Here is a 20765-nt window from a genome sequence, read left to right on the forward strand (position 1 = left end):
TTCTTTCTGTAGGGAAAGTTGAAGGATATTTGCTATCGTGATCCACCAACAACGCCTGACAATATGCGTCAGCGCATTGTCAATGCATGGGCGAACATTACGGAAGGCAAACTACTTGCTGTTGAGAGGAATGTCGTTACACGTATTGCCAAATGCATTGAGGTTGACGGACATCATTTTGAGCATTTATTGCACTAATGTGGTATTTACAGGTAATCACGCTGTAACAGCATGCGTTCTCAGAAATGATAGGTTCACAAAGGTACATGTATCACATTGGAACAACCGAAGTAAAATGTTCAAACGTACCTACGTTCTGTATTTTAATTTAAAAAAAACTACCTGTTACCAACTGTTCGTCTAAAATTATGAGCCATATGTTTGTGGCTACCACAGCACCATCTATCACAAAGCGAAAAAAGTGGTCCAACTAAAACATTCATATTTCTTTACGTACTACACGAATATGTAATAAAAATGGGGGTTCCTATTTAACAAAAATCGCAGTTGATATCCGTCTAGTGGGCCAACCATAGCGCCAGCTTGTTTCCCCCTTCATGCTAGACAAGTTTCGTTCTTTGTAATTTTTTCGTTTGACGCTTATTTAGTGAGAGATTTGGCCCGGTCACTATCAATGGACCACTCTGTATACGACTGTGTGACAATGTTGGGGGTTAAATTCCAAATCTCTCCACAACATTTCATAGAATGAGATTAGATGGCACTATCAATAATGATCTGTCCATTGGATAGGGACATTAGTACAGGGGGTTTATAGGTGCTCGAGACGTGTTGGTCGTGAGAAAGTGTGCCAGATAACGTGTTTCTCTGTCTCACTTCTCTCATTATGTTACCAACGACACAATCACACTCCCCTAATAATTTATTGAGACAGAACACATCGCAAAGGAAAGGTGCCAGTGTACGTGGTAAAAGAAATATATCAGACAGTTGATATCGGCTAACTTACTATTTTGTCCAACATACATTCTTCGTATGGATTACGAGAGTAAAATTAGAGGAATTACGGCTTTTATGATTGTATGCCTACATTAATTCTTCCGTATACTATCCATGAATGGAGTAAGAGAGAGGTGAGAGAGAGACTTACCAGGTTCATTCCGCGCACCCTGTCACACACCAAACGCTTCCCTGTGGATAGCTGATGCAGACGTAGACACACGATTACGTTGTACCAGCTTCTTTCCGCTGTGTAGTGGAGCCTTACTGTCTCTACCATCACTCCACCTTATCTCCCCACTCGGAAGATATAAGTAAAAGAATGGGTCTCTATGAGCCTCTGTTCCTGCAGTTTTACTTTGTGGAACGAGGTGATGCTGGTGTTGGACTTTTAGACCAGAGGAGCAGTGTGCAAGTCCTGATTTAGTTTTTCCTTGACATACGTAAATCACTTTTGGAAAACACGGGGTGAAAGATTACGATCGAATCTTTTCCCCATCCTTGTCCAACCGAGCATGTGCAATGTCCACGGGATATCATACTTACTTTCCTTATTTTCTTCTTTACATCTAGATCTATATTCATACATTGCAAGCCACCATACGATGCGTAGGAGAGCGTACCATGAACTACTACTATTTATTTTGTCTTGTTCCACTCGCAAACAAATGGAGGGAGAAACTACTGTCTATATGCATCCGTACGAGCCATAATTCCTCTTGTCTTGTCTTCGTAGCCCTTACGCGAAATGTCTCTTGGCGGCCGTAGAATCATTAGGCAGTCAGCTTCAAATGCCGGTTCTCTGAATTTTTCAATAGTGCTCCTCGAAAAGAACGTCACCTTCGCTCCAGGGATTCACTTTTGAGTTCCTAAAGCATCTACACAATATTTGCATGTTGTTTGAACCTACCAGTAACTGATCTATCAGCCCGCCTCTGAGATGCTTCCGTGTCTTCGTTTGATCCGACCTGGTTCGCATCCAAAACACTCCAGCAGAACTCAAGAAAGGGTCGTAATATTGGTCTATATGCGGTCTCCATTACGGGTGAAGCACCGTTTCATAAAATTCTCCCAATAAACCGAAGTCGACCATTCGCCTTCCCTGCCACAACGCTCACACGCTCGTTCCATGTCATATCGCTTTGCGACGTTACGCCCAGATATTTAATCGACGTTACTCTGTCAGGCAGCACTCTACTCATGCCGTACTCGAATATTACGATTTTTTCCCCTACTAATCTGCATTAGCTTACATTCTTCTACATTTACAGCTAACCGCCACTCACTAGACAAAATAGAAATTTAGTCTATGCCATGTTGTACCCTCCTAGAGTCACTCAACTTCGACACCTTCCCGTATATCACAGCATCGTCAGCAAACAACCGCAGACTGCTGGCCACCATATCCGCCATTTCAGTTATGTATATAGAAAATGATAGCGTTCCTATAACACTTCCTGACTATACCCTCATCTCTGATGAATGATCGCCGTTGAGCAAAATGTAATGGGTTCTATTACTTAAGAAGTCTTCGAGCCGCTCACATATCTGAGAACCTATTCCGTATGCTCGTACCTTCGTTAGCAGTCTCCAGTGAGGTAGCGTGTTACTTGCTTTTTTGGAAGTCTAGGAATACGGAATCTACCTGTTGGCCTTCATGCATAATTCGCAGGATATCGCGTGAGAAAAGGGCAAACTGATTCGTGGACAGAAACTTTTCCGTCCCAAATAAATTTATTATATTCGAACTCAGAACACGTTCAAGAATTCTACACAAAAACAATGTTAAGAATATTAGTCTGTAATTTTGCGGGTCCGTTCTTTTACTGTAATTTTGCGAGTCCTTTTTTTACCCTACTTATGTGCAGGAGTCGCCTGGTCTATCTTCCAGTCGTTTGGGACTTTGCGCTGGGCGAGAGATTTGTGATAAATATAAGCTAAATAACAGAGCATGCCGTAGAGTACTCTTTGCAGAACCTAACTGGGATTAAATCCGCACCAGAAGACTTATTTGTTTTCAACATTTTCAGTTGTTTCTCTGCGCCAGAGATTCCTGTTACCATACGGAAGTCTGTGCGATAGTCAAACGACGGTATGTTTGTACAATTTTCCTGAGTGAGCTATTTCTTAAACGCGAAATTTAAGACTTCGATTTTGCTTTTGCTATATTATAACTGTCACACCAGACTGTTGTGACTCTGTAGCTGGGAATCGGGAAACTTTATTACGAATGAACACTCAAGACAGAGGCACTCATTTTCGAATGCATCTTTTCTGCTTGAGAAGCGGAACTTGCCTAGTAGTGTCTTCCACGACAGATTATACGCGATGGTAGCCCTACGATGGCAAGTAATTAGCCTTCCAGACTGGTAGTTTATGTAAGTGTAATACAATGAATGTTTACAAAATGTGTACGAAACGAAATGATCGTTATATTATAGGATACTAATTCGTATTGTCCCGTGGTATCACTAACAAATGCATTTTGAGAATACACGTTTGCCATCTCTCAGGATTTCTGGGCGTAGTTGATAAATGGTGTGGTTCTATGTGCCACGCGGAGTGGCCGCGTGGTTAGCGGCGCCATGTCACTGACTGCGCGGCCCCTCCAGTCGGAGGTTCGAGTCCTTCCTCGGGTCCGGCCGAAGTGGCCGCGCGGTTCTGGCGCTGCAGTCTGGAACCGCGAGAGCGCTACGGTCGCAGGTTCGAATCCTGCCTCGGGCATGGATGTGTATGATGTCCTTAGGTTAGTTAGGTTTACCTAGTTCTAAGTTCTAGGGAACTAATGGCCTCAGCAGTTGAGTCCCATAGTGCTCAGAGCCAGCCTTCCTTGGGCATGGGTGTGTGTGTGTGTGTGTTTTTCGTAGCATAGGTTAGTTTAAGTAGTGTGTGAGTCTAGGGACCGATGAGCTCTGCAATTTGGTCTCTTAAGAACTCGCACAGACACACACACACACCACACACACACACACACACACACACACACACATACACACACACACACATACACACACACACACACACACATTTTGTGTGGTTCTGTGTGTCCTGTCGAGTTGCTGTTTCCACATTATGCATAACATTTCGATGAGTGACCAAGCCATCTTCAGACCCTGCGAGTTCTGCTGTTATGTGCACTCGCTGCCTGGACACCAACTAGACTGAACCATTATTGTTGGTGCGCCGCTATTTTAAGCTCAGTTCCACTCCCGACGCGCACTACTCCCTTTGATGCTCTTTTTTATTCAGAGCCAGCGCTGGTTATTCTGTGAAACGCTGGTGGATGCGATGGCGTGCTAGATCTTAATAAATTGAGTACCAAACCACAAGCCTTGTGTAAATTGAAAGCAGTGTCCTTGTTTGCTAGGTTTTCTGATATCTTTATTTCGGTAGACTCTAATTATGCTGTCTCATAAACTTGTCGTTTGCACCACAATACTGGTCTCATCGTACATCATTTCACGATTATATTCGGGGCAGTGCTTGAGGACAGTTGACGCGCTTGGTTGTTTTGTAAGTAGGCTGTTTATGTTTTCTCTATGTAAGTAGGCTGTTTATGTTTTCTCTATGTAAGTAGGCTGTTTATGTTTTCTCTATGTAAGTAGGCTGTTTAGGTTTTCTCTATGTAAGTAGGCTGTTTAGGTTTTCTCTATGTAAGTAGGCTGTTTAGGTTTTCTCTATGTAAGTAGGCTGTTTAGGTTTTTTTATTGGTAACGCCACCTCTGTATGAAAATCACTGGCTGTGCTGTGTGCAGTCTGTGGCTGCTTTGCATTGTTGTAATACTCGCCATTGTAGTGTTAGGCAGCTAGATGTGAACAGCGCGTAGCGTTGCGCAGTTGGAGGTGAGCCGCCAGCAGTGGTGGATGTGGGGAGAGAGATGGCGGAGTTTTGAAATTTGTCATGAACTGCTATATTTATATATGATGATATCAAGGTAAATACATTGTTTGTTCTCTATTAATATCTTTCATTTGCTAACTAACCCTATCAGTAGTTAGTGCCTTCCATAGTTTGAATCTTTTATTTAGCTGGCAGTAGTGGCGCTCGCTGTATTGCAGTAGCTTGAGCAGCGAAGATTTTTGTGAGGTAAGTGATTTGTGAAAGGTATAGTTTAATATCAGTCAGGGCCATTCTTTTGTAGGGAATTTTGAAAGTCAGATTGCGTTGCGCTAACAAAATATTGTGTGTCAGTTTAAGCACAGTCATGTATAATTGTTCAAAGGGGACGTTTCAGTTTTAGTTGCGGGTGTCGCTGATATTTCTTTCGTCCTCCTTCGACTGTCCTGATAATCTACCCCACGTAATACGTGCCAGTCTGCTTTCGGAGACTTACATCGCCTTTTGAATTAAAAATGTTAATTACGAGACAAAGACCGTCTTTAACATTACAAATGTTAATTACGATCCGTGTCTCTGAGACCAACGTTTGCGTCGCATTCCATGCGAATGTGACATACGTTACTTGAGACAGGTTATCAGAACGGTCAAGGAGTGATATAAGGGACATCAAGGAACGCGCCCGCTTTAAACGACCAAGTCTAGCGCTGCCTGGAATATAATCATGAAATGAAATATGATGACACCAGTTTCGTGGTGCAAACGACAGTTTTCTGGGAGAGCATAATTAAGTAATCTATCGAAAGAAAGATGTAAGAAACCATAAAAACCAGGGACGAAGGTTTGAATTTAAACAAGACTTGGGAGCTGGGATACAGTTTATTCAGATCTCATCGGCCATCACATCCAACAGTGTTGCGACACAGAGAATTTGCGTTTCACGGAACAATCAGTGCCTGCTCTGAAAACAAAAGAGCGTTAAAGGCCGTAGACGGTGTTGGGAATCGAACTATAAGTAGCGGAGCAAGACCAATAATAGCCGACAGTGCGGTTGGAGTCCAGGCAGCGATTATACATAACAGTAAAACTCTCAGCACCTGAAGAAGACGGTTTGGTTAGTCTTCGAAATATCGTGCATGGCATGGAAACAACAACAGAACACCCGCGATTACATAACACACGCAATTACACAGTCAGAAACAAACAAATACACACACACACAAAGCACTTAGGTGGGCGTCGTTTCAGAGTAAACAAAACGCTAAACATGTGCACAGACTATCAAGTTGTTAGACATCACACTTTTCTGCATCATTGTGTTTGGATGGGATCCACTAAATTATAGAATAAAATATTTATAACCACTCATAATGGACGTAGGAGAACACTGCAAGCTGCATAAGTTCCCAGCTGTTGACTGAATACATAACATAAGAAGGAAATGTTATAGATAAACAAACAGTGTGGGATATTTACTAAAGAATAAAACAATGAACGAGTTACTAGCGTATGTGACAGATATAGAAGATCATTGACAGGTATAAGTATTTTCGTGCCTGATTGTCATCGAAAAATCTGGAAGAAGATATGTGTTGGTTCAGTATGTTTGTTAAGAATTTTGTGACAAGATTTAGATAGTAAATGCAAATCTCTAATTGTTCAACAAAATCCATCCATAACCCATTGTCAAAAATGTGTAACACTGGAAGGTTGCCATTGGTGTCATCACAGAATATTCATGATCCGCAGCGTGTGAAACAAAGCTGGACTTACTTCAGTTTTGGAATGGGAGCGCATCCATATGCTCTTCGTAGCAGGTTGCAAAGTTTCTCCCTGTTTGTCCTACGTAGAAGCAAGAAGATAAGCATGTAAGATTACATATGCTCGACTTCTGATGCCACTGTCCAGTCGATATATTATTATGAATAATTTTATTTTGCAATTTATGGTCTGTATGGAAAGATATTTTTTTGTTAGGCGGTATGAAAAGATTTGCAACTTTTTCTGTGACATTTTTCTGAGGAATTGAAGACATAAATTTTGGTATTCCTTTTTTTGGTATGCAGTGGTGAGGTGAATGCTGTACTTTGCTTTTGTTTTGCTCAGTTATGATGTTTATGAGTGAGGGATTATACTCATTAATACAAAAGATTTAAGTATGTTTATTTCATTACATGCATGTGCTTCTCTGATAGAAATGCGGAGCATACGATTCGCAGCTGAACCGAAGAAAGATAGTTTATGTTGGTTTATGTGGCAGTGAGTTATTGTTAATGAACAGGGTTTTCATCTGGAAGGTATATTTATTATTATGACAGCAAACAGTCATGTCAAGGAAATTATTTCCTTCTGTTGTTCAACTATGAATGTGATCTTTGATTTTCGGATCCATCTCATTCATTTCATCTGCTAGGTTACTCAGTTCCTCTCCTTGACCGTTAAAGCGTACAAGGAAACTTCACGATATACTGAAAAAATTAACACTTTTGAAATTAACTTTTCAGTTAACAACAGTCTCGATCTTCCATGGCCACACGCGTCAGAGTAATGTTGAAGTGTGTGTAGCTACATACGCTGTATCCCTAATCATCCATCTACACTGCAGAAAAATGGCTTAACGCACAGCCATTACGCCGTGACCTGCGCAGTTCGCAGAGAAGGCGGATACTTACAGATGATGTCATAGATGGTTCCATACTGGTACTGCGTGCCGTAGCGTTGTTTCAGGGCGTCCACTGCCTTCCCACCGATTTCCATCTGTTTTGGAAAACAGAAATTGTTGTTAGGTTATAAGCTAACACACAGAATGAAGTAAAATAAATTTCGTAATAAGATCAGCGCGGGGTTCGGACGTAAAATCGAGCATAATTTTCCAGAAAACAAGTGTTTGAAAATTGAGCATAGTAAAACCACTAATATAGAACGATAGCCACTTATCGGATTCCGTGTAAAAGTGTGAGCGTTTAACTTAACTTGCCTCACCTAACACCACTTTTGCTAAAGGAACCATCTCTTTAGGGGGTTAAATTGCATTAAAATAAAACTTTAAACTGAATAGGTAAGTGCAGACAAACATTAAATTCCAGTTCATGCTTCGTTAGACACGATTTCGCTGTAATGTTTACTGTGTAAAGTTGGACTGTTGTTACCATCTAAACAAGAAGTACTGCAACTCTATTACATTTTTAAGCCAATAAGAATCACCATTAAAACAACTCGACAATAAGTAGGTCGACTTCTGCGACTGAAACGTGAAATGTTTTCAATTATAAAATTTAAAGACCACGTGTAGAATTTCTGCTAAGTTGAACTTATTTATTCCAACAAAACTGTAACCGAAGCTGATGGGAACAAAAATTTGCATTTTAAACACTATTTTTCTCGAATGTCATTTTCTTATTTTGGATATTTCTACCTCCACCATCGTTACAAAGTTTTTGTCCTCGAAAACAAGGTTAGGTCATACCCTCGAAAATTTTTGGCGTTCCGGAAACGATTTTCACAGCCTCATTGAGAACAGATGAGCACGAATATTGACTTGAGCGCACTCGTCTCTCATTGACTGCCGTTTTGTGGGAGGTGCGCCAAGACGGTTCATTAGCGATCGCCGGTTATCCGGCGAATTTTGCTCTATCCAAAGCGGACCTGTCACAGCACTGGAATTCCCACTGCACAATGTGCCGAACAAAGATCTCGATAATCTTATTTCATTTTGCTTACTTGCAGCTGAAATACAGCAGTTACGGGTTTCAGAGAATGTAAAGTGTTTTTGTTCCGCACAGTATCTTTGTAATGCAGAATATGTATGGGTAACCAGATTTTAAGTACGATGTGCTTGCAAGAAGTAGGCCATGTATGCAGCTTTCTGAGATAGCTGATACTTCTGTCAAACGAGAGTTAGGCATCTGAAGTGTTCATAATTGTCAGGATAATAAGTATGAAATACACGGCTAGACGAGTAACTGACAGCGCATTGCCGGTCAGTGGGATTGTAAGGAAGGCTGAAAGAACTCTATCAGAGACAAAGAGAGAGAGGGAGAGACAGAGAGAGAAAGAGGGATTGGGAGCGAGAGATAGAGATTCCTGCCTATATTGTGTATCTGTTGCTTTTGTGGCACTAGTCTTTCGGTAGGAATTGTGTCATGTACACGAATATGTCTTTCCTTTCTTTATTGTGTTGCCTACTAAGTGGGCACCTGAACCAGTCCCGCATCCCTCGTGCATTATTTGACTTACTGTGCACGACTAAAACGAGTGCATGCGAGTTTTGTGAGAGAGGCCAGTAGGTGTCCGTCTGCTGTTGCGGCTTCGTCTGCCTACCCAGTTTTGCCAATAGCTGTAGGCGACGTAGAAAGACAGAGAGGACTAGCTAGGTCATCAGATCTGGTACGTAGCATAGAAAAAGAGTTAGACTGGCAGGTAACGACGTCAGCTTCTTTCGTGGCCTCTCCACCAGAGAGGTAGCGGGAGCGGTTGTGTTCGGTGCGAAAAGAAAGGCACTATTCTGCCGGGGCTTGGTGAGTATGTACTGATTTACGGATAGATCAGGAGTAGTGGATTTTCAAATGTTTAAGGTGCGAATTTTCAGTCACTTCATTGCAGTTTCTTTTGGCGATCAGGGGTACTCATATTAGTTAGCGTGGGAATATATTAGTGTGAAGTTTTAATATCATAATTAGGTTAAGAATACTTAATGTATGAATAATCTGGTCTCCACATTTGGGATAAGACAACAGAGACCTGATTTCCAAAACCGGTGTTCTAATAAATTCATTCTAAATATGCAGAGTTAATTAATGAAACGGAATTGCGAGAGGTACGAGTCTGAATTTTAATTCTTTCGCGAGTTTGGGAACTCGAAAATAGGTGGCTTTGTACATCCACGTTGCGACGTGGTTGATGATGGAATCTAAGCTCATTCTTTGGTAACTCATAGTAAATGTGTGCACCTTCAGTGCATGAGCATTGTATGAAACGCAGTTTCAATTGTTGAATCAGCCCCTTCTCGTTCTGGGATTCAAGGTATCTCCACCACGTGGGAACATAGTAGAGTATATTTCTTTATTTAATCAATCCGTAGTGTGGAATATGTATTTACTTTGCTAAATTATTTGATGGTTCGACAATTGACCGCTTTAAAGTAATTTCATGGTATTTCTCACATTTAGATCATCCTCTCCTGATTTCTTTTGGTAAATGAACTGATGCATTAAGATACGCCTTTAAACATAAGTGTATTGCAGGGGATCACATCAATTTATTAGTTGAATACTACCGTCTTCTCTGAGCTTGGTCCACAAAAAATAAAATTGTTGTTTAAACCTTGTTGATCCTATGTTCCATGTTTTGAAGATTAAAATCCCATTCCACATCCTAAATGTATTTGTGGAAGAGTAAGTTGAAGCGTTATTGATGAAAATAAACGTCCTGTTCTTGTGCCTTTCTCAAAATGGATATCAGATCCAAGTAAAGAGATTAGTACCTCAAAAAGTCAAGATTAAAGGGTAGTTAAAGGGAAAATAAAATACAGGTTAAGGGAAGGGCGATTGAAATCAGTATATGCTGTCCTCCACTCCAACAATAAAACGGAAATCCTCCACTCAGTACTAAACTAAACCGCTTCAAGGCTTAGAAGCACTGTTAAATGTAATGGACACGTTTCTCAGAGAGGAATTCGGTGCAATAGGACGCAACTCATAAAAATATTGAAAAGTAGCGATATGCCAACAGTAGCCACTTAGCATCAGAAACTGCTAGGAGAAATTGGGATAATTGGAAGAATTCTGTTTTGTAGGAAGGGATATGGATTTACATTACTTGAAGCAAGAAGGCGACATAGAGCAATCTGACTTTCCAACAAAAGCAACCGGTGTCTTTGAGCTGACATCGTATTTCGTTTCTGATCAGCAAAAACTTCGTATCAATGAAATGGAGAACAGGAAAAAAGCAGAAGTTTAAATGTAACGTTACAAAATGACCTTATAAATTAAGCGGACATATGAAGGGTAAAAAACGGAACAGCTACTAATTGAGGCCTATGAAAAAAAATTACTACGAAGAACATTTTGGTGGTACACCCGTGCTAAGACACCCAGGTTTCTTGAGCTAGGTAAAGGGAGTACCTATCACGTTTTCCATGCTGTTGATGTCTCCACAAAAATAGTATAACGTCTGTGGGTAGTGACATCGATTGTTACTAGAGCTGTAAAACTGTCGTAGGTTATCGCAGACTAACATACGTAAGCACATGCTACAGTAATTTGCCTAGTAGCTTTGGGCATTTAAGGTCGTGTCCACATTACCTGTATGCTAGGTGTGTTGAATACCTATCAGGCATTACCTCTTAATGATCGCTTTCCTTGGGCATGCGATCAGGGTCTTACTAGATAGCCCTAGAAACCGGAAATGGTGAACCTTCTAGAAAAAGAGCGAGAGTTTACGAAGAGCCAACAGAAAAGTTTTGTTCAACATTGTTTCCTCCCGTATTCATGTAAAAATAAACAGTTTTTGTTGTTGTTGTTGTGGTCTTCAGTCCAGAGACTGGTTCGATACGGCTGTCCATGCTACTCTGTCCTGTGCAAGCTTCTTCATCTCCCAGTACCCACTGTAACCTACATCCTTCTGAATCTGCTTAAGGTATTCATCTCTTGGTCTCCCTCTACGATTTTTACCCTCCACGCTGCCCTCCAATACTAAATTGGTGATCCCTTGATGCCTCAGAACATGTCCTACCAACCGACCCTTCTTCTAGTCAAGTTGTTCCACAAGTTTCTCTTCTCCCCAATTCTATTCAATACAAATAAACGGTATTTATTGCAAAACTGAAACTTTCAATGTCTAATTCAGGTTTAATTCTAAAATTGATTTTTAATGTGAAACAGAGGGATGTGGTAGTAAAAATAAAGAAAACAATACAGATTTGTCATATAGTGCAAGGAAACGCAATTTCCTCAACAAAAAGGTAAAATGAAACATAAAAAACTGCGAAACAAAAATGTATCAAACATTGCTTCAGTAATTTGACGAACTTATATAAACAGACACTATGGCCACACAAATGAACAATTTATATAAAACACGTTTCTGTTATTCATAAACAACTTCCTCTTTTATCGATAATAACAGGAGACGTTTGCCTTTCGTCATGATGAAGAACGTTCCATTGAGTGCAAAATAGCAACAGTTATTATATCTATTTCTTATGTTTGTGTTGTGGCGTGACCATAAGCGCCGGAAAGAAGAGGAAGAACGCAAGACCAGAGAAGGCGGTGAGGAAACGTCAGCCAATAGCCCGCTGACAAGGGCCGCGCCGTGCCAGGAGTGACCTCTGAAGGAAGTGAATATAAGCGCCGCTCCAGCCAGCCTAGGCCGCTCAATTCGGGTGAGTAAACTGCATTAGTGGACAGGATTCGCCGAGCAGTAGTAGTGCAATATGTTAACCGTGCAGGAAGATTGTGTGTAGCCAGGACTCTGAATTATATTGCATGTCGCCCATCGTTTGCGACAACATTTTGTACATACAATTTAAGTACTGTTAAATCTGCTTTATAGAAATAAAACTACTAATGTTATTTTCTTGAAATGTTGTACAGCATTCCGAGAACGTAGCATCCCTTAGGCACACTATGCGAGATGAGTGGGCAAGACCCAACAGTTTGTGCATGTAAACTGTGCTTGCATCAAAAGTAATTGCTTTGGTTGCATAAAAGTGCAGAAGTTACACGATCATATAATTTTTTTGTACTGCTAAACTTACTGTAAGGATATAAAAGACACAATGGACTAACACTGAATGATGTGCGGCTCTAATTATGTGTAAAACAAACAACCAAACAAAAAACAAAGAGAAGTCATTGGCTCCCAGTTCCTCAATTCAACATTCATTTCTTTCCCTATCTTCGCTGTCAATACTACTGGTAATGCTACCGTTTCCTTGGACGTTTATCTAGTGTACCAAAACTACCAAACCGTAATTTTAGCAGAGCGCAACTCTAGTTATTACTAAGTTAGCCTCGGATAGCTAAGGGAAATGATTGTGTGCAGTACTCACCAGCTCGTCGTAGTTGTCGGGTCGCTCGTAGTTGAGGCCGTAGGGGATCATGAGCAGCTGGGAGTAGCTGTGCAGACTGAGGTAGACCAGCAGGTCATCGGAGATGCTCTGCAGGAACTCTGAGAGCGTGCGCGTCTCCACCTCCGAGAAGACCGAAGGGCCGGCGTACGTCTCCGAGCACGATATGGGGCTGGCGCCCTCGTCTGCAAGCACGACACGGTAGGCTGGTTACACGCCGTTCTGCTGAATTTGCAGCGTTTGATTAAAAAAAAAAAAAGGAATATTTTTCCCTTAGGACAGCGGCAGATGGAGGGAGGATGAAGGAATTTGACAAATACGACGGAAAGATCCCATTCTCCTATGGTATAGATGGAGGTCGTCAGCTAGGATACAATTTAAATACTTATGAAGGAAGCCCCGATCGGTTCAGTGACTAGTCCAAAAGATTCCTCAGTGGTCATCACCAGCCATTTGACATTCACTCCTGGCGAAAGCCTCATCCTGACTTCTCCATGAACTACAGTATTCAGCCGTATGTATTCATGCTGTCCCTACATATTTTTTGATGCCGTCAACCCAGCCTCTTCGCCTCGATTTCATAATATCTCTTGGAATTCAGCAGTCAGTTTCCTTGATCCAAATTTTAGCCATTCGCCTGCGTACATATCCTATCCACCTTCAATTCATTTTCATTACAGTCACAACTAAGTTCTCCATTTTACTCTGTTATCTGATCCATTTCTTTGTTTTCGTGTCTCTCCTAGTAATTGCCAACATACATATCTCTGTTACCTGCAGAAGAGCATCCAGTTTTTGAATGGTTATTACTTTACAAGTCCATTTCTCAGTACCACAATTCAAAATAGGCAATATACTCAGATCTTAAGCCTTTCCAGTTATCTCGAATGCTTGAGTTTTAAAATCCTATTTATTTAACCAAAAGTCCTTCCCAGGCCATTTTTACTTTACTGTGTATTCCTTTTGTTGTCTATCCTGTTATCTAATGGCTCCGTAGCTCTATCATTAATTTGTGTTATTTTCTGTTTAATCCATAAGTTTTATAAAAGTGAGTGCAAGTATGTATGAATGTGTCCATATGAATGATTTCAACCAAACATGGTACAAATATCACTTACTGTTTGGATGGAACCACTGTAGTGGCAAGATCCACATATCTCTCAAAATGGGGGCAGGAGGGTGAAGAAGAAGCGTAGCTCAAGATGCGCAAATAGCCACATCATATTCGTCCAGTATTTCAGAATGAGAGCTCTTCGTGACTTGCAACGAACTTTACACATAACTTAAAACTCATGACGAGACTTTTTGTCGACCCCCTCCCCCGGCCCACAAACTGATGGAAGGAAATTTTTTTTATTACTTACTACATTTCCGCAGCAAAACTGCCGCATCAGGCACAATCTTCTAATTCATTACTTTTTTACTAATAACTCTATCCGCAACACATTTCGCACGCAGTATTAACGTATACGGTTGAACGAAACTGCAAAAATGAGACATTATACGACACATGGGTCACAAGATGTGACGCCATAAACAGTGAGATGCGTGAAAACGAAAGTTCAGGGTGAAATTTGCTTGAGGCACAGGTGTAATACGTGTAAAAATATGTGTGAAGTATGTTAAATATATGTGACAAGTGGGTGTGCGAGCAAAGCTGCGGGTAAAAGACTCCTAAATCCTGTGAGCGATTTTAACTAAATTTGATACACATATTACTTACAATCTGGGGAGAAATACAGTGGGGGGGGGGGTTGATAAGAACCAGCCACTTCCTATTGGGGAAGGGGTAATAACACGGAGTTAGGAGGGGTAGGAGAAGAGGGACGACAGAAGAGGAGGGGATGGACGTAAATGTGGGGGGAAGAGGAGATGGACAGAGAAAAGGGGAAAAGGTAATGGACAGAGAGAAGGAGGAGGAGATGGATAGAGAAAGGGAGGTGCAGCAGACGGACCGAAAGAAGGGCGAGGGGGAGATGTACAGAGGGAGGGGGGAGGAGCGTTTGGACAGAGAGAGGGGGAAAGGAGAGATGGACTAATAGAATTGGAATAAATATATATCCAGGCAATGCAATGTTCTCGGCTAGTATGTACAGGGTAATTCCGTGATGACGTTGGAAACCTTCAGAGATGATGGATAAGGTGAGGTACGAGACCCTGGTCAGAAAACGACTGAGTGGAACGTTCCAAGCGAAAATCGTTCTAATACAGTGGAGCTCTTCTACTGCAGGCTCTTTGATTTTCATATTTTGGGAAGAGGTAGCAACGGATCGAAACAGGAAAAAATAATGCAATAACCATGGGCTCTAAAACGCTTAACTTAAGAGCAATGCGCACTTGTTCAGTGGAAGAGACGTGTTTTACAGTATCAAAAATGAACAAGTGCTCTTAGCTCGTAAGGTATGCATCTTGCAGCCCGTGATTACTGGACTTTTTTCTTTTGTTTTGGTCCGTAATACCTTCTTCCAAAATATGGAAAACAAAACGCTAGCAGTAGAAGAGGCCCACTATCCTAGGTGTAAAAGGCGATTATCGCTTATAACGTTCGACTCGGTCGTTTCCGGACCAGGGTCACTTACCTCAAACTGATACATTTACTAAATCACTTCAAGGCGAACAGCTTTTGCTAGAGACAAAATGCTCGTTCACGCTTCCCAGCAACGGTAGGCAACCTTTAGTTTTCTCCGCTCTAGGATGATGAGATGTCATCGAAATTGCATGGTCTGCAAACTAAATGCGCGGCATACTGCTACTCTGAGCGATTGTCAACAAAAAATGTAAGAGTGATTGTTTCCAAACGGAGAAAGATTTTTAGAAGCGTATCACTAGCTTTAATTTTGCTGGACTCAGCCCTTTCCCCCCGGAGCAGCAGATAACTGAATACGCACGCAGCAGAGAGTCTATGCACTGCCGCCTCTCAGGGATATAACCAGTACAAAAGCATGTCTGTTGTCATCTGGAAACGTTAGCGAATATTCGTCGCTAACAGAAGTTGTTTGCCATGTTGTGATCTGTCAACCCTTCCCCACCCTGTGATCTGTCAGCTCTAGAAGTTTGATGCAAAGACTTAAGCTTGCGTACTTTCAGATTTGTTCTAAAAAGTCCTTACTTTTGCTGTTGGAGTTCATATGCGTTAGTGGTAGAGGGAAACGGTGTGAAGATGATTTACAAACTGTTTTTTCCGTTAACATGCATCATTTTGTTTTACTAGTTTACATACCGTAAATTTAATTTAGGATAGCTGAGAATTGTCGTGGTGACATGAAACCTTTTTGTCTACCCGTTCTTTCAGTTCTGAATTTCCCACTAACTTCATGAGTGTAATGGTAGCTATAGTATTGCATATATTCTTCAGCATACTAACATACATTGAATCAGTGCCTTATCTGACATGAGTGCTTAGCAGTTCCTTCTTGAACCATAACAGAAGTGTAATTCTGTGTCTGTGGGAACTAAACGCCGTGTCAGAACAACGACAAGTCCAAAGTTCCCAAATTTACTTTTTTATTGACTCGATGACTGGTTTCGGGCCGATACCGATTTTCAAATCACCATAACAAAGTCAAAAATGGTATTTCGAAGATGTGAAAACCGTGTCAAAAATGTGCAACGAACAGTCACAGAGCTCAAATGTTTCTCGCTTATGATTTGTGATGAGTTTGGTAATAGATAAGAATGAAGACACAATAGTGACAGCAGATAGCTTAAACATGAACTGTGCTACGCTGCATTTTAATGAAAACGGTATTCTGGCACACCAAAGGGAGAAATTATAGTTGAGAAGGGCTTTAAATTATGTGCAGGCTAAGTTAGAACCATTTTATGAGAAAGGCAATGCTGCATCGCGAGCTACTTGTGGGTGTTGACTGATGAAACTGTCAGCTGGGGTTTTTGACAAAAGCTGTTGAACATAGCCTCGGTCCACTAAACGAAAATGCAAGTAATAACGCAGTCACACTAAAGGTGTCAACTTAGCTATACCGTACTTACCCAGCCAGTAGTAATCCCAGTTACGGTTGGGGTCTGTGCCGACGCACAGCCGATCATCAGACTGGCTTCGGGTTTTGCGCCACATGCGGTTCTGAAACACACACACATAGGCTGTACTGAGCAGCTGAAAAAAACTTACACTATGGGCTAAACAAGTAACAGGTGCGACGTTTCGTTATTTATATAGCATGTGGGCCTAGTAGCTCAAGCTAAAAGGGTGAACCAAGAGAAACAAAGTGTTATTCATCATTGGGTAGGGCTTTTGGAGATAGCAAATCTTCTCCTCGGGGATCTTCGACCTACAAATATGCATAGAGGCAATATGTTGAACAATTGGAGGAAAGTGCGAAGTCACTTCGCTCACTAATAATTTAATTAGATTCCTAACAAGCAGCACTTAGCAATTGCTTTCGCCCTGATGACGACAGAGAAGCGTCATGGCACGGCGTCTATGAGACACTGAAAGCACTGAAGAGCCATTGTGATACCTACCCGCTCAAACGAGACACGCATTTCACGGATATTGATTGGGTGGCTGGTTCTTTGGCATGCACCCCTCATTCGATAATTCGACGTGCCAAACAGAGTTGCCTCAGATAACTAGAGAAGACTTTCGAACACCCTCGTGTCCATGGCGTGTTCTTCAAACTATTTGGACACCATTTTGGAGAAAGGCTGCATATTGCAGATGAAATATATGCACATAAAAGCAAATCACCACAAAATCTCCTCAGTGAACAGGCCGAATTAGCCAATGCAGCCTTTCTTCAAAATTTCATTCATCTGCTTTCCAGTTTCAAGTAAAAAAAAAAGAAAAATCAATGCAATATCCACTGCTGTAATATTTATACACGCACATCTATCCCAAACCATTTACTTTGCTTTTAATATGCGCCATAATATTTACATAATATATCCATAGTTGTAATATTTGTTTACGTACATCTGGCCCTTACAATTTACTTTGGTTCCAGTGTATACCATAATATTTATGTTAAATCACTACAGTAACAATTTATAACAAACTGACTGCTTTATTTGTTTATTTTAATTTTAATCAGTTCTCTTTCAATGTAAATAGTAAGTAATGTAACACAAGTAATTTGTAAATATCTACTGTCACATACACGTATATGACGAAATATCTCTGAGAGTGGAAGTCTTGGGCATTGTTATGGTTGTAATATTGCCATCTTTGTATTCATACCTCCATGTGATGAAACTTCTTACTGTGTGAGTGGTGCTTTACATTATGTGCATACATATACATAAAAATGTGCATCATACAGTTTCTGATGCTGCGAGGTAATAAGCAGTCTGCACTGGAACATAATGGCGCGGATTTTTCATCTCAAGTAAAAGAAACAGCTTCCCTTTCATAATCTGTTTACATTACTGAAAATCGTTGTGAGGCACAATCAGAGTTAAAAAGACATCGTTTCACATCTTGATTTGATTGTAGGGCACTACCACCGCAAGGAAGTTTCAGCAGTTGGAAAAAAAAAGAAGAAAGCTAATGTAAAACGTGAACTAGCCGTCTGAAGATGAACCTGTCGGTTCGAAACCGGTAACGGCTATATTTAAATAAATAAATAGCATTGTAAAAAGTGGCTAGTTGCTGTTATCTTCTATGCAAGAGTCAGCCTATATTTTGTACACAGCTACGGGCTCAAAATGTCAGTTTCCGATAAAATAGCATAAAATACCATGTTGCAAAAATTTTTAAACTTTTTGATTGGATGTAAGATAGAAACCATGTCTCACTCTCAGTTAAGACTTAACTACCTATTCATTTTCCCCTGACATTTGCTGAAGACTAAACGTTAAACATTTTGATCCATACAGAGGTCCTGTGCCCGCTTCCAAACACTCAGTGAAGAGAAACATTGACTGCTGCTGCTGTGGCGTGGATATACCCGAATAAATCTCCTGGAAGGAAGGAAGATTAGGGTTTAACGTAATGTTGACGACGGGGTCATTAGAGACGGAGCACAAGCTCGGATTTGGAAAAGATGAGAAGAGAATTCAGCACTGACCTCTTTGAAGAAACCATTTTGGTATTTGCCTTTTGCTGTTTAGGGAAGCCACGCTAAACCTAAATCTTGTTGGCTCGACAGAGTTTTCAATCAGCATTCCCCTTAATACTTCTACAGTAGTATATCATATTACAAGTTTCTTTTATTTCCATGTTAACTTATTTTATAATTCTTTCATCGTCTTTGCAAGTGGCAACTGCAGCGGAAATTGGTCACTTCAATAAACTTATTAATTTGTTTTGGTTAATTTCTAGTACCACTTGGTGACATGAAGTATTTCTGTAGATTTAATATTTGGAGGTCAATATTACATTCGTGAAGAAAAGGGAAGAGCAAAACGCATTCTGTTGGTGCTCGGACCAGTAGAGCTATGCATTCGTCCGTTTTCATTGAGACGTTATGCTACGCAGATCTTATATCTTTCATTTAGAACTGATCTCACCGATTTCCTTACTTTTTAAAATGTAGAACTAACATATAAATTGAAGCACATGTTAGGCAAACACATGGGGGACCCACGTATTTAACATTATCTTAGTTAACTGTTGATAAGAAAAAAACCTCGATAAGTGAAGCAGCGAGCGCTTACTGCGCTACTGTACAGAAGGAGAGCGAGTGAGAGCCACGTGAGTGTGGTCGCAGGGTGAGCTCACCGAGGCGTGGGTGTACTCGTAGCCGTCCGGGTTGGTGCTGGGCACGACGTACCAGTCGAAGCTCTCGACCAGCGCCCTGAAGGTGGCGTTGCTGCTGGTCAGCAGCTCGTTCACGATGTACGTGGCCGTCGCCACCGTGATCCACTCCCGTGCGTGCGCCCCTGTCCAACGCAAAACGTATGTTTGATGATGGGCTGAAACTGACTACTGTTTCAGTTTCTCACAAAACGATGATGATCAGCCATGTGAACGTAAAATAACTGTGTAATTTGTGTCGTACGTGTCTTTTATATGACAGTTGTGACTTTAGCTGGTAGCTTGAACTGCAACAAGTTGCGCTAAAATTTCTTTCAAATTCTGAAGGTGGCAGGGGTAAAATACAGCGAGCGAAAAGCTATTTACAACTTGTACAACAACCAGATGGCAGTTGTAAGAGTCGAGGGACATGAAAGGGAAGCAGTGGTTGGGAAGGGAGTGAGACAGGGTTGTAGCCTCTCCCCGATTTATTCAATCTCTATATTGAGCAAGCAGTGAAGGAAACAAAAGAAAAATTCGGAGTAGGTATTAAAATCCGTGGAGAATAAATAAAAACTGAGGTTCGCCGATGACATTGTAATTCTGTCAGACACAGCAAAGGTCTTGGAAGAGCAGTTGAACAGAATGGATAGTGTCTTGAAAGGAGGATATAAGATGAACATCATCAAAAGTAAAACGAGGACCATGGAATGTAGTCGAATTAAGTCGGGTGATGCTGAGGGAATTAGATTAGGAAATGAGACACTTAAAGTAGTAAAGGAGTTTTGCTATTTGGGGAGAAAAATAACTGATGATGGTCGAAGTAGAGGGGATATAAAATGTAGACTGGCAATGGCAAGGGAAGCATTTCTGAAGAAGAGAAATTTGTTAACATCGAGTATGGGTTTAAGTGTCAGGAAGTCGTTTCTGAGAGTATTTGTATGGAGTGTAGCCATGTATGGAAGTGAAACATGGACGATAAATAGTTTGGACAAGAAGAGAATAGAAGCTTTTGAAATGTGGTGCTACAGAAGAATGCTGAAGATTAGGTAGGTAGATCACATAACTAATGAGGAAGTATTGAATAGGATTGGGGAGAAGAGAAGTTTGCGGCACAACTTGACTAGAAGAAGGGATCGGTTGCTAGGACATGTTCTGAGGCATCAAGGGATCACAAATTTAGCATTGGAGGGCAGCGTGGAGGG

At 41.1% G+C, this 20765-nt stretch overlaps 1 protein-coding gene across 1 annotated transcript in view; it reads right to left on the bottom strand.

Annotated features, from left to right (window-relative positions):
• Window positions 1-20765, bottom strand: part of LOC126438555 (zinc carboxypeptidase-like) — a 75469-nt gene that overhangs the window by 3785 nt on the left and 50919 nt on the right. The window contains exons 6-9 of the mRNA XM_050090550.1: window positions 19546-19706; window positions 16857-16947; window positions 12849-13051; window positions 7471-7555 (exon numbers count right to left, since the gene is read on the bottom strand). Of these exons, the coding sequence (XP_049946507.1) occupies window positions 7471-7555; window positions 12849-13051; window positions 16857-16947; window positions 19546-19706 (540 nt within the window). The remainder of the gene's footprint in view (window positions 1-7470; window positions 7556-12848; window positions 13052-16856; window positions 16948-19545; window positions 19707-20765) is intronic.

This window comes from Schistocerca serialis, chromosome 1 (assembly GCF_023864345.2).
Source record: "Schistocerca serialis cubense isolate TAMUIC-IGC-003099 chromosome 1, iqSchSeri2.2, whole genome shotgun sequence".
Lineage (NCBI taxonomy): Eukaryota > Metazoa > Arthropoda > Insecta > Orthoptera > Acrididae > Schistocerca > Schistocerca serialis.